A 17,532-nucleotide genomic window follows, 5' to 3' on the forward strand; every position below is an offset into this window, starting at 1 on the left:
GTGGGAGGAGCTGTGGAGGTGTTTGGGTGGCTGGGTCACTACTGCTGTTCTCGCTCAGACTGAAATGAACTTCCTTTCTCCTCTCCTTCCATCATTCCTCCCGCCCTCCATCCTCCTCCCTCGTTCTCCTCTCCTTCTTTCTGCTGTGGAACAGACGAGTGGTGTTCTAAAGGTAAGCTCTGACTCTTTGATGACCTCTGCTTGGCTGCTTGCTAGAGCATTAATTAGGACTGGCTAATGCTACTGTCAGTCTCCTAACTCTAATGCTACTGTGTCAGTCTCCTAACTCTAATGCTACTGTCAGTCTCCTAACTCTAATGCTACTGTGTCAGTCTCCTAACTCTAATGCTACTGTCAGTCTCCTAACTCTAATGCTACTGTCAGTCTCCTAACTCTAATGCTACTGTGTCAGTCTCCTAACTCTAATGCTACTGTCAGTCTCCTAACTCTAATGCTACTGTGTCAGTCTCCTAACTCTAATGCTACTGTGTCAGTCTCCTAACTCTAATGCTACTGTCAGTCTCCTAACTCTAATGCTACTGTGTCAGTCTCCTAACTCTAATGCTATTGTGTCAGTCTCCTAACTCTAATGCTATTGTGTCAGTCTCCTAACTCTAATGCTACTGTCAGTCTCCTAACTCTAATGCTACTGTCAGTCTCCTAACTCTAATGCTACTGTGTCAGTCTCCTAACTCTAATGCTACTGTGTCAGTCTCCTAACTCTAATGCTACTGTCAGTCTCCTAACTCTAATGCTACTGTGTCAGTCTCCTAACTCTAATGCTATTGTGTCAGTCTCCTAACTCTAATGCTACTGTCAGTCTCCTAACTCTAATGCTACTGTGTCAGTCTCCTAACTCTAATGCTACTGTGTCAGTCTCCTAACTCTAATGCTACTGTCAGTCTCCTAACTCTAATGCTACTGTCAGTCTCCTAACTCTAATGCTATTGTGTCAGTCTCCTAACTCTAATGCTATTGTGTCAGTCTCCTAACTCTAATGCTACTGTCAGTCTCCTAACTCTATGCATGCATTGTCATGCTCTCTACCGTCCCGTAGAGGAGGATGAGTGTAACAGAGAAAGTGCACGTGTGAGCATGCGTGCTCCTACATAGCAGCTTTTTCAGTGGCTCACAGAGGTGTGTGGTTCTAGAGCACCATAGAGTGGGCAGAGTGTTCTAGAGCACCATAGAGTGGGCAGAGTGTTCTAGAGCACCATAGAGTGGGCAGAGTGTTCTAGAGCACCATAGAGTGGGCAGAGTGTTCTAGAGCACCATAGAGTGGGCAGAGTGTTCTAGAGCACCATAGAGTGGGCAGAGTGTTCTAGAGCACCATAGAGTGGGCAGAGTGACGAGGAAAGCAAAGGCTAGCTTTTTCAAACAGAAATTTGCATCCTGTAGCACTAACTCCAAAAAGTTTTGGGACACTAAAGTCCATGGAGAATAAGAGCACCTCCTCCCAGCTACCCACTGCACTGATGCTAGGAAACACCGTCACCACCGATAAATCTATGATAATCAAGAATTTCAATAAGCATTTTGCTACAGCTGGCAATGCATTCCACCTGGCTACCCCTACCCCGGCCACCAGCTCTGCACCCTCCGCTGCAACTTGCCCATGCCCCCCCCCCCCCCCGCTTTTCCTTCACCCAAATTCAGATAGCTGATGTTCTGAAAGAGCTGCAAAATCTGGACCCCTACAAATCAGCTGGGCTAGACAATCTGGACCCTTTCTTTCTAAAATTAGCCGCCGAAATTGTAGCAACCCCTATTACTAGCCTGTTCAACCTCTCTTTCGTATCGTCTGAGATCCCCAGAGATTGGAAAGCTGCCGCGGTCATCCCCCTCTTCAAAGGGGGTGACACTCTAGATCCAAACTGTTACAGACCTATATCCATCCTGCCCTGCCTTTCGAAAGTATTTGAAAGCCAAGTTAACAAACAGATCACAGACCATTTCGAATCCCACCGTACTTTCTCCGCTATGCAATCTGGTTTCCGAGCTGGTCATGGGTGCATCTCAGCCACGCTCAAGGTCCTAAACGATATAATAACCGCGATCAATAAAAGACAGTACTGTGCAGCCGTCTTTATCGACCTGGCCAAGGCTTTCGACTGTCAACCACCGCATTCTTATTGGCAGACTAAATAGCCTTGGTTTCTCAAATGACTGCCTCGCATGGTTCACCAACTACTTCGCAGAGTTCAATGTGTCAAATCACAGGGCCTGTTGTCTGGACCTCTGGCAGTCTCTATGGGGGTGCCACAGGGTTCAAATCTCGGGCCGACTCTATTCTCTGTGTAATCAATGATGTCGCTCTTGCTGCTGGTGATTCTCAGATCCACCTCAATGCAGACGACACCATTTTGTATACATCTGGCCCTTCATTGTGTTAACAAACCTCCAAATGAGCTTCAATGCCATACAACACTCCTTCAGTAGCCTCCAACTGCTCTTAAACGCTAGTAAAACTAAATGCATGCTCTTCAATCGAACGCTGCTTGCACCTGCCCACCCGACTAGAATCACTACTCTCGGCGGGTCTGACTTAGAATATGTGGAAAACTACAAATACCTAGGTGTCTGGTTAGACCGTAAACGCTCCTTCCAGAGTCACATTAAGCATCTCCAATCCAAAGTTAAATCTAGAATCGGCTTCCTATTTCGCAACAAAGCCTCCTTCACTCATGCTGCCAAAAATGCCCTCGTAAAACTGACTATCCTACCGATCCTTGACTTTGGCGATGTCATTTACAAAATAGCTTCCAACACTCTACTCAGCAAATTGGATGTAGTCTATCACAGTGCCATCCGTTTTGTCACTAAAGCTCCATATACTACCCACCATTGTGACCTGTACGCTCTCGTTGGCTGGCCCTCACTACATATTCGTCGCCAAACCCACTGGCTCCAGGTCATCTATAAATCACTGCTAGGCAAATCCCCGCCCAAACACAACCACCATCAGGTCCAACACCATTGGTCACCATAGCAACACCCACCTGTATTATGCGTTCCAGCAGGTATATCTCATTGGTCATCCCCAAAGCCAACACCTCCTTTGGCCGCCATTCCTTCCAGTTCTCTGCTGCAAATGACTGGAACAAACTGCAAAAATCTCTGAAGCTGGAGACACTTATCTCCCTCACTATCTTTAAGCATCAGTTGTCAGAGCACCTTACCGATCACTGCACCTGTACACAGCCCATCTGTAATTAGTCCACCCAACTACTTCATCCCCATATTGTTATTTACATTGTTATTTATTTTGCTCATTTGCACCCCAGTATCTCTATTTGCACATCATCTTCTGCACATCTATCACTCCAGTGTTAATACTAAATTGTAATTATTTTGCACTATGGCCTATTTATTGCCTTACCTCCATAACTTACTACATTTGCACACACTGTATATAGATTTCTATTGTGTTATTGACTGTACGTTTTGTTTATTCCATATGTAACTCTGTGGTGTTGTTTTTATCGCACTGCTTTGCTTAATCTTGGCCAGGTCGCAGTTGTAAATGAGAACTTGTTCTCAACTGGCTTACCTGGTTAAATAAAGGTGAAATAAAAATAAATAAAAAGAGGGTTCTAGAGCCCCATAGAGTGGGCAGAGTGTTCTAGAGCCCCATAGAGTGGGCAGAGTGTTCTAGAGCCCCATAGAGTGGGCAGAGGGTTCTAGAGCCCCATAGAGTGGGCAGAGGGTTCTAGAGCCCCATAGAGTGGGCAGAGGGTTCTAGAGCCCCATAGAGTGGGCACAGTGTTCTAGAGCCCCATAGAGTGGGCACAGTGTTCTAGAGCCCCATAGAGTGGGCACAGTGTTCTAGAGCCCCATAGAGTGGGCACAGTGTACTAGAGCCCCATAGAGTGGGCACAGTGTTCTAGAGCCCCATAGAGTGGGCACAGTGTTCTAGAGCCCCATAGAGTGGGCACAGTGTTCTAGAGCCCCATAGAGTGGGCACAGTGTTCTAGAGCCCCATGGAGTGGGCACAGTGTTCTAGAGCCCCATGGAGTGGGCAGAGAGTTCTAGAGCCCCATAGAGTGGGCACAGTGTTCTAGAGCCCCATGGAGTGGGCACAGTGTTCTAGAGCCCCATAGAGTGGGCACAGTGTTCTAGAGCCCCATGGAGTGGGCAGAGAGTTCTAGAGCCCCATGGAGTGGGCAGAGAGTTCTAGAGCCCCATAGTGTGGGCAGAGGGTTCTAGAGCACCGTAGTGTGGGCAGAGGGTTCTAGAGTGTTCTGTGTGTCTGTTCCTGAGTGTTCTGATGTTCTGTTGCAGGGAGAAATAATGAGGACGGAGCAGGAGATATGATTGACATTCCAAAGAGGACCACACCTGCCAAAGGTAACAGTGTCGTCATGTAGACTAGAATATGAATCCTTCTCAGTTGTCTAAAAACATCTCTCCTGTCCACTTCTTTATTGTACTGATCTGAAAGAAGTGACCAGGTGAAAGCTCAGCCAGCCTGATGAGCTTCCATCACATTGTTATCACCTGTGTAGTTCTTTCAAAATCATGATGCTTTCAAGACAACATGTCAGTGATCGTCAGGTCTGAAAGTCAGAGCTCTAGGAGGAGGCCCGAGTTTCCGACTTGGAATTCCGAGTTAGATGACCGTTGAAAGTGATTTTTCCCAGTCGGAGCTAGTTTTTTCCCCCTGAGTTCCCAGTTGTCTTGAACGCACTGTCAGAGATTTGTGAATGCAGCATCAGTGCAGGTGAAAAGGAGAAGACCAGTGTCTACATGTTTCTGACTCCTCTCCCTCCCTCCTCTCCGTCTGTGTGTGTCCAGGTTATGAGTTGTTGTTCCAGCCAGAGGTGGTGCGTGTCTACACCTCTCTGTTGAAGGAGAGTAAGAACCCCACCGTGCTGGAAGCCTCCGCCGGAGCCGTGCAGAACCTGTGTGCCGGACGCTGGACCGTGAGTCAACCACAACACCATCACACACCTTGAGACACCACGGCCTGTTACTTTAACCCAAACACAACCACCATCAGGTCCGACACCACCACACATCCCTTTCAGCCTCCTTCCTTGGCCTCTAACAAAGACACAGCCCTTTACACCTGAACCGTAAGTCAACCACAGTATAATCGCAAACTCCACCTTCAACCAAGACACCACCTTTCTAGACCCTTATTAAACCACAGTCTAGTACTCAAAACAGTCTGTCCATTTCCTGAACACAACAACACTAATGCCCACTCTAGAATAATCATTCATCTGTATTTATTCTCTCTCTCTCTCTCTCTCTCTCTCTCTCTCTCTCTCTCTCTCAGTATGGGCGGTATAACTGTGTTAATTCTCTCTCTCTCTCTCTCTCTCTCTCTCTCTCTCTCTCAGTATGGGCGGTATATCCGTGCATTGTTGCGTCAGGAGAAGGGTCTTCCCATGATGACAGAGCTGTTGGCCCATGGTAACGACCGGGTGGTCAGGGCCATGTCTGGAGCTCTGAGGAACCTGGCTATTGACGCACGCAACAGAGACCTGCTGGGTTAGTAGTGTTTGTGTGGAACTGTTCAACTGTATTCATTTTGTTTTTCGCTCTCTCTCGCTCTCTCTCGCTCTCTCTCTGAGCTAACCTGTGTGTTTACATACTATAGCTATTAATCTCGACCTCTTGTCTCTCTAGGTAAACATGCAGTTCCCCACCTGGTATCCAACCTGCCTGGTGGGGGTCAGAGCCAGCCTGTGAGGGCTCTGTCAGAGGAGACGGTGGTGTCTGTACTGAGCACCCTTCATGAGGTACTGGGCTCCAGCCTGGACGCTGCCAAGCTCCTCAGAGCCTCGCAGGGCATCGAGAGACTGGTGCTCATCAATAAGGACAGGTAAGATGGAGTGTGTGTGTGTGTGTGTGTGACAAAAAGAGCTTCATGTGTCTATATCCATCAGTAAGGATGGGGTTGAACAGGAGTGTCAAACTCAATCGCTGGTGGGCTGAGGGCCGGCAGGGTATCTCTCCTCCCTTGTACTGATCATTAGACAGGAATTGAAAGGAAATACCAAAAAAAAACAAAAGAGCCATGTCCCTCCAGAGATAAAGTTGAACTCCCCTGGGGGGCCAGTATGAAAATGTATGCACTCACTAACTGTAAGTCGCTCTGGATAAGAGCATCTGCTAAATGACTAAAATGTAAATGTAAAATGTAACTCCCCTGGGGTGCACTGGGTGTTTAGTTGAACTCCCCTGGGGTGGACTGGGTGTTTAGTTGAACTCCCCTGGGGTGGACTGGGTGTTTAGTTGAACTCCCCTGGGGTGGACTGGGTGTTTAGTTGAACTCCCCTGGGGTGGACTGGGTGTTTAGTTGAACTCCCCTGGGGTGGACTGGGTGTTTAGTTGAACTCCCCTGGGGTGGACTGGGTGTTTAGTTGAACTCCCCTGGGGTGTACTAGGTGTTTAGTTGAACTCCCCTGGGGTGGACTGGGTGTTTAGTTGAACTCCCCTGGGGTGGACTGGGTGTTTAGTTGAACTCCCCTGGGGTGTACTAGGTGTTTAGTTGAACTCCCCTGGGGTGGACTGGGTGTTTAGTTGAACTCCCCTGGGGTGGACTGGGTGTTTAGTTGAACTCCCCTGGGGTGGACTGGGTGTTTAGTTGAACTCCCCTGGGGTGGACTGGGTGTTTAGTTGAACTCCCCTGGGGTGGACTGGGTATTTAGTTGAACTCTCCTGGGGTGGACTGGGTGTTTAGTTGACCTCTCCTGGGGTGGACTGGGTGTTTAGTTGAACTCTCCTGGGGTGGACTGGGTGTTTAGTTGACCTCTCCTGGGGTGGACTGGGTGTTTAGTTGAACTCTCCTGGGGTGGACTGGGGGTGTCTCCTATGGTTTTGTTTTGTGGGGTATTTCTATCACCTCTTTCTATTTGATGCTGTTTCTCTTTCTGAGTCCTCTAGTTCTCTCTCTCTTTCTGAGTCCTCTAGTTCTCTCTCTCTTTCTGAGTTCTCTCTCTCTCTCTTTCTGAGTCCTCTAGTTCTCTCTCTCTCTCTGAGTCCTCTTCTCTCTCTCTCTGAGTCCTCTAGTTCTCTCTCTCTCTCTCTTTCTGAGTCCTCTAGTTCTCTCTCTTTTTGAGTCCTCTAGTTCTCTCTCTCTCTCTTTTTGAGTCCTCTAGTTCTCTCTCTTTCTGATACTCTTTATAAATGGAACTGTTTTAAGCTGTAGACTCCCCCTGGTAGTAACCGGTCAGAGCGAGAGGTGCGTGGGTAAGTCCTGCTACTCCAGATGGTGTCTAACTCTAACTCTCTCTCTCTCTGTCTCTCTCTCTGTCTCTCTCTGTCTCTCTCCCCTCCCCCTAGTAACCGGTCAGAGCGAGAGGTGCGTGGTGCAGGCCTGATACTCCAGTTAGTTTGGGGCTATAAGGAGTTGAGGAAGACCCTGGAGAAGGATGGCTGGAAGAAGACAGACTTCATGGTGAATCTCAACCCCCCCAACAACTCCCAGCCCCGGGTCAACGGAGGATATGAAGACAGCACGCTGCCGCTCATAGACAGGGGTGAGACAGACCATAGATCTAGATACACGTACTAAGAGGTCTTCACAGGTCTACCTGAATATCTGAGACCCGACTCCGGAACTAAGCGGGTCTGAGTCCAAAATTCGAACTCGTCCGTCGGGTCTGGGTTGGATCCATGTTTGATTGTCATGGGTCTCTGGTCTATGTAACTACAGCTGATGGACCAGACCGGACCCGACTGGACCACGGCTCTGAATAGACTATAGCTGTCGTATTCAATGTTTTTCCCCCCAGAATTTCTCACAACCCACACCCCACCACAAATCAAATGACACAACCCTAAAATGGGTAAATTTCGATTTTTACATCAACAAAATAACCTTTTATTCATTACATTTTCATCTCTCCGATAAATGAATGTACTCAATAAAATTATAAAATGGTGTTTTTCAAATTATTTCTCAAGAGTTTGTATATTATACCAATCTGTACTCTAAATTAAAAACAAAAAACATGAATTTTTTTGAATGTGGCGACCCCAGTCACCCAACCACTGCCTATAACCACACACTATCAGTCTATCATCCTGTGACTGTGTTTGTTTGTCAGGAGGAGGAAACAGAGAGAGAGACATGATTCCACTAAATGATATGGGACCAGGTATGTCTGAGCACACACACACACACACTCACACACACACACACACACACACACACACACACACACACACACACACACACACACACACACACACACACACACACACACACACACACACACACACACACACACACACACACACACACACACACACACACACACACACACAGTTGTTAACAGCCCTTGGCTGTCTTCCAGATGCCTACTCCACACTGGACCAGAGGGGGAGGAAGAACACTCTGGACGCAACACTCGAGCCTGCTGACAAAGACACAGCACAGGTACACACACACACACACACAGAGCATGTTCTCACACGTCTCACTAAATACTGTGGTTAGCTTCTTTTCTCACAAACGATTTCTCACTTAACTTCCCCTCAACTTCTTCTGACACTAACCCACTTTATCAACCCTCCCCCTCTCTCTCTCGCCCTCTCTCTCTCCCTTGTTATCACATTCTTCTTGTCTTCATATTGTTATTTCTGAACACACCCTTCTGTCTGTCACTTTCTCTCTGCCCCCTCTGCCCCCTCTGCTTCAACCCACCACCTCTCTGTTACCACCTCTCTGTTACCACCGCTCTGTTACCACCTCTCTGTTACCACCTCTCTGTTACCACCTCTCTGTTACCACCTCTCTGTTACCACCTCTCTGTTACCACCGCTCTGTTACCACCTCTCTGTTACCACCGCTCTGTTACCACCGCTCTGTTACCACCTCTCTGTTACCACCTCTCTGTTACCACCTCTCTGTTACCACCTCTCTGTTACCACCTCTCTGTTACCACCGCTCTGTTACCACATCTCTGTTACCACCGCTCTGTTACCACCTCTCTGTTACCACCGCTCTGTTACCACCGCTCTGTTACCACCGCTCTGTTACCACCGCTCTGTCACCACCGCCCTGTCACCACCGCCCTGTCACCACCGCCCTGTCACCACCGCCCTCTCACCACCGCCCTGTCACCACCGCCCTGTTACCACTGCTCTTCCTCTTCCTTCTCTTCCCTCTTCTCCCTCCCCCCTTTTCTCGCTCTCCTCTCCTCCTAACTACCCTCATCTCTCCTCTCATTGTCTCTCCCCTCATCTCTCCCCACCTTGTCTCTCTCCATCTTGTCTCTCTTCCCTCCACCCCCTCTCGAACTACCCCTCCTCCCCCTTCTCTCTTTCTCCCCCTCCTCCCCCCTTCTCTCTTTTCCTCCCTCCTCCCCCTTCTCTCTTTCTCCCCCTCCTCCCCCCTTCTCTCTTTTCCTCCCTCCTCCCCCTTCTCTCTTTCTCCCCCTCCTCCCCCCTTCTCTCTTTTCCTCCCCCTTCTCTATTTCTCCCCCTCCTCCCCCCTTCTCTCTTTTCCTCCCTCCTCCCCCCTTCTCTCTTTCTCCCCCTCCTCCCCCCTTCTCTCTTTTCCTCCCCCTTCTCTATTTCTCCCCCTCCTCCCCCCTTCTCTCTTTTTCTCCCTCCTCCCCCCTTCTCTCTTTCTCTCCCTCCTCCCCCCTTCTCTCTTCCCCCTCTCAGGGAGGGCTGTATGAGGAGAGGCGGGACTCTGTTCCTCTCATGGACTCTTATGACGGTTAGGCCACACCCCCTCACACACTGCATGTGAGCGCATGGTATGTGTGTCCACTGACTGAACACCTGCCTTTCTCACTAAACCGCATGGCCTAACCTGTGTGTCCATTGGGTTGGTTTGTTCTTTCTTGCTCCCTCTGCTGGTGAATTGTATATTTGATGTAGTATGTTGTTGATCTTGTGTCTTGATGTTTGTTCATTTGTTCCATGTCTGTTCCGTGTCTGTGTCCTCTCAATCCTCTAAGCTTATACAGCTGGTTTATGAGTGGCACTCGTACAACAAATATTGCACATGGTATTAACCCCTCTCTCTCTCTCTCGCTCCACACCCTCTCTCTCCTTTCTTGTCTTCCCACAGAGAAACTGATAGTGTGCATCACTAGAAGAGAGCAGCCTCTTCCAGCCTACTGCCCCTGCTGAACCTCTGGACACAACACTGACTCCACTAGGACTGGACTCTCTCTCCTTCTGTCTCTCTCCTGTTTTCTGACTATTTTTCTCTTTTCTTTCTCTCTCTCTCACCCCTTCTCTCTTTCTCTCTCCTCTCTCATTTTCTGACTCTCTCTTCATCTCTCTTTTTCCTGCTATCACTCTCGGGTTCTGTGACATAAGCCACTTGCATGACCTCCAACCTTCCTCACCTCCCTACTCTCTTTCTATCTCTGTCCCTCTCTCCCTATCTCTCCCTATCTCTCCATATCTCTCTGTCCCTCTCTCCCTATCTCTCCCTATCCCTCTGTCTTGCATTCCTCTCTTTAGACACAGACAGACTTTTATCCACTAAAGGAACACTATGGACTCCTGCCATCCTCCTGACATCCCTCTTCTACCTGTCAACACTACTGACACAAGACCACGTCCTATTTAGTAACCCCTCCCATCCACAGTGACACACTAATGACTCACCTTTGAACTCACCTAGAAGCTCCTCCAACACTACACTAACTCCTCCCACCACAATACGGACAGTTGTGACTTCATCTCGGAACTGGGAACGTTCACCACCACAGTAGCAAAGCTAATCAAAAGGGAACTGTTGGAATGGGATTCAAACTGTAACTGAACTTAAACTGACAAACCGCTTTTTTTACTGGAATGGTTAAAACCACATTTCTGGAAGTGACCGTGACGATTTCCAGTCAAGGTTTTTTTCTTGTGATAACTAATTACCACTAAACTTCTGCTGTGTTCCAACAAAGAATCAATGTTAGTTGATCTACTGCCGGTGTTGTTTTCGTATTTGTTTGAAGTGTGATTGCTGAGTTGTGGTTCTAACAACAGTGATGTACACATGCCAAACTACACACCACTATTGCAGTAACTTTATACTAAAGAGTATTTCTGAACAGTTCTTCTCTTCACAGAGCCTTGCTACAGGTATACTGGAAGGCTTTGCTGTTAACTATGACCACATTGTTAAGTTATGTGAGGGGGAAGGAGGTGAGAGCATATTTTGGCTTCTAACTGAATCGTACCCCAGACCAGGTTATGTCCCAAATGGCACACTGTTCCTTACATCAGGGTTATCCAACCCTGTTCCTGGAGAGCTACCCTCCTGTAGATATTCACTCCAACCCTGTTCCTGGAGAGCTACCCTCCTGTAGATATTCACTCCAACCCTGTTCCTGGAGAGCTACCCTCCTGTAGATATTCACTCCAACCCTGTTCCTGGAGAGCTACCCTCCTGTAGATATTCACTCCAACCCTGTTCCTGGAGAGCTACCCTCCTGTAGATATTCACTCCAACCCTGTTCCTGGAGAGCTACCCTCCTGTAGATATTCACTCCAACCCTGTTCCTGGAGAGCTACCCTCCTGTAGATATTCACTCCAACCCTGTTCCTGGAGAGCTACCCTCCTGTAGATATTCACTCCAACCCTGTTCCTGGAGAGCTACCCTCCTGTAGATATTCACTCCAACCCTGTTCCTGGAGAGCTACCCTCCTGTAGATATTCACTCCAACCCTGTTCCTGGAGAGCTACCCTCCTGTAGATTTTCACTCCAACCCTGTTCCTGGAGAGCTACCCTCCTGTAGATTTTCACTCCAACCCTGTTCCTGGAGAGCTACTCTCCTGTAGTTTTTTCTCTAACCCCAGTTGTAACTAACCTGATCCAGCTAATTATTAGAATGAGGTGCGCAAGATTAGGATTGGAGTGAACCTACAGGACGGTAGCTCTCCAGGAACAGGGTTGGAGTGAACCTACAGGACGGTAGCTCTCCAGGAACAGGGTTGGAGTGAACCTACAGGACGGTAGCTCTCCAGGAACAGGGTTGGAGTGAACCTACAGGACGGTAGCTCTCCAGGAACAGGGTTGGAGTGAACCTACAGGACGGTAGCTCTCCAGGAACAGGGTTGGAGTGAACCTACAGGACGGTAGCTCTCCAGGAACAGGGTTGGAGTGAACCTACAGGACGGTAGCTCTCCAGGAACAGGGTTGGAGTTAACCTACAGGACGGTAGCTCTCCAGGAACAGGGTTGGAGTTAACCTACAGGACGCTAGCTCTCCAGGAACAGGGTTGGGCAGCCCTGCCCTATATATAGTGCACTACGTAAGGAATAGGGTTCCATATGGGATGCTGCCCAAATTGTAATCCTGACCCACCAACAATTTTGCCTACTTAGTCCTTGCAGTGGTTACCACGGGAACACCGGCTCTGTACTCGCCTTCTGCTGCTGTCTTTTGTGATGTCGCAGTGTTGTGGCAAAGGATTGTGGGAAAGTAAGTAGTTTGACGACCACTTTAACATTTTAGACGTGGGTCTTGCGTCACAGAACATTCTGATAGTCTGTTCTGCACAGTATATTTCTATGATTTTCAGCCGTGTAGAATAGACCAGTGAACCGTTTCGGCTCTATACAATACATTTCTATCTGTATCACTCTTTAGCGTCATTGTTATACCCTACTGAATAAGCCCCTTTTTCAACTCCCTCTTGTTCTAATGATTCTCCTGAAGCTTTGGGAGAAATCACAGATTTGATTGTTGATCCAGTGAGTGCATTTCTTTCTATCTGCAAATCTATATATATATATATATGAATCTGTAAATATGTGATCGCCTTTAACTAACGTCTGTGTGGCTATTGGCTAACTGGAGTGCCTCGTTCGTTGATTGGTCTAATGGGGGGGGCGGGGGGGATTGGTGTTTTTAAGGTGGGGTGGTGCCCTGGTGATATCATTCACTAGCAGCAACATTCCAGAACATTGCATCCAAATGGAATGTATAGAACAGTTTTGTGTTCCGCATAATAAAACAATGGAATGTATAGAGTTGATATGATTGATTCTCTGCATATGGAACCGAGAGAACCATGCCAGTGCCATACATTCCATGTCAGACTGGCAACATTCTGGAGTGTTCCGGCCTACTGAACCTACGCCTGGGTGTCCATCTACCCTGCTAGACTGGCTGGTGTCCATGGAGACCATAGAACAGAACACTGAGGGGAGAGGACACCTTTAGCTGGTTGTTTCCCCCCAGACAGAGTTCCTTTAGTACCGTAGACAGCATTATTATTCTCAGTGCAGAGTAAGATGTAGATATTTTCTGAGTAGATCATTAAAGCACTAGGGGTAAAAGCGTTTCTTGGTTCCTTTGATTATTTTCATGCCAATCCAACACTACAAATGGTCAGTCTCAGAAAATGTAAATGAGTTGCCTTGTAACCAGATATAGTACTAGAATGAGATGATCTAGAACCGATACAGGAAATCATGTGGGAGTGGAATCCAATGGGAATGTAGGACTAAAGAAGTGCGGAGCATAAAGTTAAATTAGCAAGATTTGTATGAGTGCAAAGACCAGATTTTGATTCTAGTTGCTATTTAAAAAAAATAAAAAAGCAAATTTAACTATATATACAAGATAAATATTTGTTAATTTGAATGGTTTTATGTATTGGTCTTTATATATTTTATGATTTGGGTTTAATCGTCTTGCGGGTATTGTGGGTGTACGCATATGCAATCGGTTTTATTTTTTAATTGAGAAACATTTATGGTTTATATATTTTAATTAAAGACAAAACAAGGAAGAAAAAAAATGTAAAATCAGGATACGTCCCAAATGGCCCCCTATTCCCAATATAATTTAGTACACTACTTTTGACCAAGGCCTGATATGTCTCTGGTCAAAGGTATTTAACTATATAGGGGACAGGGTGCCTTTTTAGGAGTGTTTCTGTCTGTCATCAGTTTATTATTGGAACGCAGATCTAAAAGGTGATTCTGGATGAAAACATTCATCTCTTCTTCTATGCCTTTTGCTCTTGATGTTGCACATTTCCCTCATGAATGGAATATGTAACTAGCAATACTGTTTTTAATAAAGAGATTTTTTTTCAATGTTGGCCTTGACTTTTTCTCTCTTTAGCTCTCTGTGTGTTATTTGAGAAAAGCATGTGTTATAGTAAATGTTAGTTGTTCTCGCTGTAAAGTTGTACTCTTCATAAACACAAACATAAGTCATCATGCAGTGTTGAGACGCTGAGATCAATGGGGTCAAGCAACGCACGCCTCTGATTGGTTAAAGTCAACAGAATCCTTTCAACACTGCAATGAAGATTTCAAAGGGTTTGCTCTTGATCAGATCAAATGGAACTGCCGCTGGCTGTGGAACAACAGAAGTTGATGATCAAGGACGAGCCGAAATTTTTCGAATATGCAGTTCCCCCTTCTAGGCTTTTCCCACTAACCGGACGCATGAGCGCGCACGATCGCCCCTCGCGATTTTGACGTTGAGGAGAAAAGTCCTTTCTGATGTGTGACGTCAGTCCGTGAATTTGGCCACGTTGTGGGAATTGATCAATTAGGGAATATGTCAACATTAACTATTTGAAACAAATTGGTTGGCGATATACTGATTTTTTTGACTGTGTTTGACAAAGCAAGTCACTAGACAAGAAAAAGCCCTGACTGGCATCGAAAAGGTAAGCATGTGCATTAGGTAGCCGTCTAGCTAGCTAACACATTTAGCCAACTTCACCAGACTTTAGTTTCCGTTCCTCCCCCAGCACGAGCGTGCTGATCAGTCTCCAAACTATAGCTAATTAGCTAGATAGCTGGACCACATTTACAGTTGTTTGAGAACTGAATTAATGTGCACTAATGCAACACATGAAAATTGATGTTTTTGAATGTAGGCCTATTGTCAGTGTGTCTTATTGATAAGCGGAGGTCGCCCACAACAGGCTTTGAAATACATGGCTCTTGCAAGCGCTCCAACGAAACAAGCTGTCTTTTCTAGCAATACCACTGACTAACAACTGATACGACTAGCTAATTGTGTCTAAAAAAATGTTCTTCTAGTCATGAAACGAATGTGTTAACTAATACATGACAATTGGAAGGTTTTCACGGAGTTCCTAATGTAAAGTACTAGCCACTCACTCCAGTGGCGTGTATTCATGGTGCGAAGGGAAGCCAGGCTTCCCCCAGAAATGGACAAAAAAACTTAAAGAATGTATCTTTCGTCTATCTGCGTTTCATAATGTAACTTCAATTCGCAAGATGCTGGCTATCTCACAGGAGAAAGCATCCGAACGAGCGAAACAGCGCCCCTCTGTCTCTCTACGTGTAGGCTATCTATCTGATGCTGTCTGGTCCAAACGAGTATGACATTGTTACCGCCTGTAGCATCTCACAACCAACTTCATGCCTTGTCTGTTCAGCCCAGTCTTCTCCAAGCACGCCATTTTGAATAGGCCTACAGACAATGTATGAACATCTGGTTTTACCGTTGTTTCACTTAGTCAAATGCTGTATACCCGTCGGATCAATCTGCACAGTCATTTAAATCACTCCCTCCACCCTTTTCCCTACATCCCTTTATTTTCTGTCCTCTACACCCCACCACTCTATCCCTCTCTCCCCATTCGTCTATCCCTCTCTCCTTGCTACCCACTGCCCCCTTCCTTCCCCCTACCCCTTTTCCCTCTATCCCCCCCTCTCCATTCTACCCAGTACCCCATCCCTCCATCTCAGGGTGGAGGACCAGAAGAGGAGGATGTGGAGGTACCGTCTGCCTGGCTATGAGTTGAGGCTCCTGGAGGAACTACAGAGACAGAAGCACAACAGTCTCTACTGTGATACCCTGCTACAGACTGATGGTGAGAGGGGGGTGAGGGAGAGACAGCAGTCTACTGTGATACCCTGATACAGACTGATGGTGAGAGGGGGAGGGAGGTGAGAGAGGGGGGTGAGGGAGAGACAGCAGTCTACTGGGATACCCTACTACAGACTGATGGTGAGAGGGGGAGGGAGGGAGAGACAGCAGTCTACTGGGATACCCTGCTACAGACTGATGGTGAGAGGGGGAGGGAGGGAGAGACAGCAGTCTACTGGGATACCCTACTACAGACAGATGGTGAGAGGGGGAGGGAGGGAGAGACAGCAGTCTACTGTGATACCCTGATACAGACTGATGGTGAGAGGGGGAGGGAGGGAGAGACAGCAGTCTACTGGGATACCCTGATACAGACTGATGGTGAGAGGGGGAGGGAGGTGAGAGAGGGGGAGGGAGGAGAGACAGCAGTCTACTGGGATACCCTGATACAGGCTGATGGGGAGAGGGGGGTGAGGGAGAGACAGCAGTCTACTGTGATACCCTGATACAGACTGATGGTGAGAGGGGGAGGGAGGGAGAGAGGGGGGTGAGGGAGAGACAGCAGTCTACTGGGATACCCTGCTACAGACTGATGGTGAGAGGGGGAGGGAGGAGAGAGAGGGGGGTGAGGGAGAGACAGCAGTCTACTGTGATACCCTGATACAGACTGATGGTGAGAGGGGGAGGGAGGGAGAGAGGGGGGTGAGGGAGAGACAGCAGTCTACTGGGATACCCTGCTACAGACTGATGGTGAGAGGGGGAGGGAGGAGAGAGAGGGGGGTGAGGGAGAGACAGCAGTCTACTGGGATACCCTGCTACAGACTGATGGTGAGAGGGGGAGGGAGGAGAGACAGCAGTCTACTGGGATACCCTGATACAGACTGATGGTCAGAGGGGGAGGGAGGTGAGAGAGGGGGAGGGAGGGAGAGACAGCCGTCTACTGGGATACCCTGCTACAGACTGATGGTGAGAGGGGGAGGGAGGGAGAGAGAGGGGGAGGGAGGGAGAGACAGCAGTCTACTGGGATACCCTGATACAGACTGATGGTGAGAGGGGGAGGGAGGGAGAGAGAGGGGGGTGAGGGAGAGACAGCAGTCTACTGGGATACGCTACTACAGACAGGGGGAGGGGGGAGAGAGAGAGAGGGGGGGAGGAGAGACAGCAGTCTACCAGAGGAGGCTGGTGGTAGGAGCTATAGGAGGAAGGGCTCATTGTAATGGCTGGAATGCAATCAGAGCATGTGAGCGGAGTTTAGCAGTTGGAAATCCCACTCGTGGCGCTCCGCATCCTTTCCTACCGCTCAGCTAAAAACCGCTTCGCGCTCACAGGGGGAAAAAACTGCCGCTCCTTTCATTAAAATCACAATTTAACCAACACCAATCTATATTTGTGACTAGCTGGACCTACCATTTGGTTTTTAAGTATTGAAACCAATCCATATGGATTTAAATGAAAAGTATTTTAATAAACATGAAAAGGTGGATGTAAGACACAAACAATTTCAAATAGGCTACTTGTCATATTAAACACTGTAACTAGGTCAGGAGCCAGACAGGAACGAAAGTGAATGATTTAGGCTATATTATTTCAGTTATTTCAAGGCTGTAGCCTACAAAGAAACACATTGTGAAGCATTAATGAGTGCGACACACTAGCCTGGTAGGGACATTAAGCTCTCAGCATTTAAACAGCATTTTGTTGTATTAAATCATTATAGTCTATAAATTGCACATAAAGGCTGTGACTTACT

The 17,532-nt window shown here is 47.6% G+C and overlaps 1 protein-coding gene across 10 annotated transcripts in view; it reads left to right on the forward strand.

The window, feature by feature from the left end:
* The window catches only part of LOC311110259 (catenin delta-1-like), a 44,662-nt gene extending 30,634 nt beyond the window's left edge, over positions 1-14,028 (forward strand). For 4 of the 10 annotated variants that reach the window (XM_084188798.1, XM_084188795.1, XM_084188797.1 and 1 more), the window contains exons 14-23: positions 155-172; positions 4,282-4,347; positions 4,795-4,922; positions 5,346-5,496; positions 5,635-5,830; positions 7,294-7,490; positions 8,061-8,111; positions 8,310-8,392; positions 9,625-9,679; positions 10,037-14,028. In XM_084188798.1, coding sequence (XP_084044924.1) covers positions 155-172; positions 4,282-4,347; positions 4,795-4,922; positions 5,346-5,496; positions 5,635-5,830; positions 7,294-7,490; positions 8,061-8,111; positions 8,310-8,392; positions 9,625-9,679; positions 10,037-10,098 — 1,007 coding nt within the window. In that variant the 3' untranslated portion in view covers positions 10,099-14,028. Of the gene's footprint in view, positions 1-154; positions 173-4,281; positions 4,348-4,794; positions 4,923-5,345; positions 5,497-5,634; positions 5,831-7,173; positions 7,220-7,293; positions 7,491-8,060; positions 8,112-8,309; positions 8,393-9,624; positions 9,720-10,036 lie in introns of those variants that run through there. The other 6 variants (XM_084188799.1, XM_084188796.1, XM_084188793.1 and 3 more) reach the window with 5 other exon arrangements.
* The last annotated feature ends 3,504 nt before the right edge of the window (positions 14,029-17,532 follow it).

The sequence above is a fragment of the Coregonus lavaretus genome, assembly GCF_964263955.1.
Source record: "Coregonus lavaretus genome assembly, contig: SUPER_35_unloc_2, whole genome shotgun sequence".
Lineage (NCBI taxonomy): Eukaryota > Metazoa > Chordata > Actinopteri > Salmoniformes > Salmonidae > Coregonus > Coregonus lavaretus.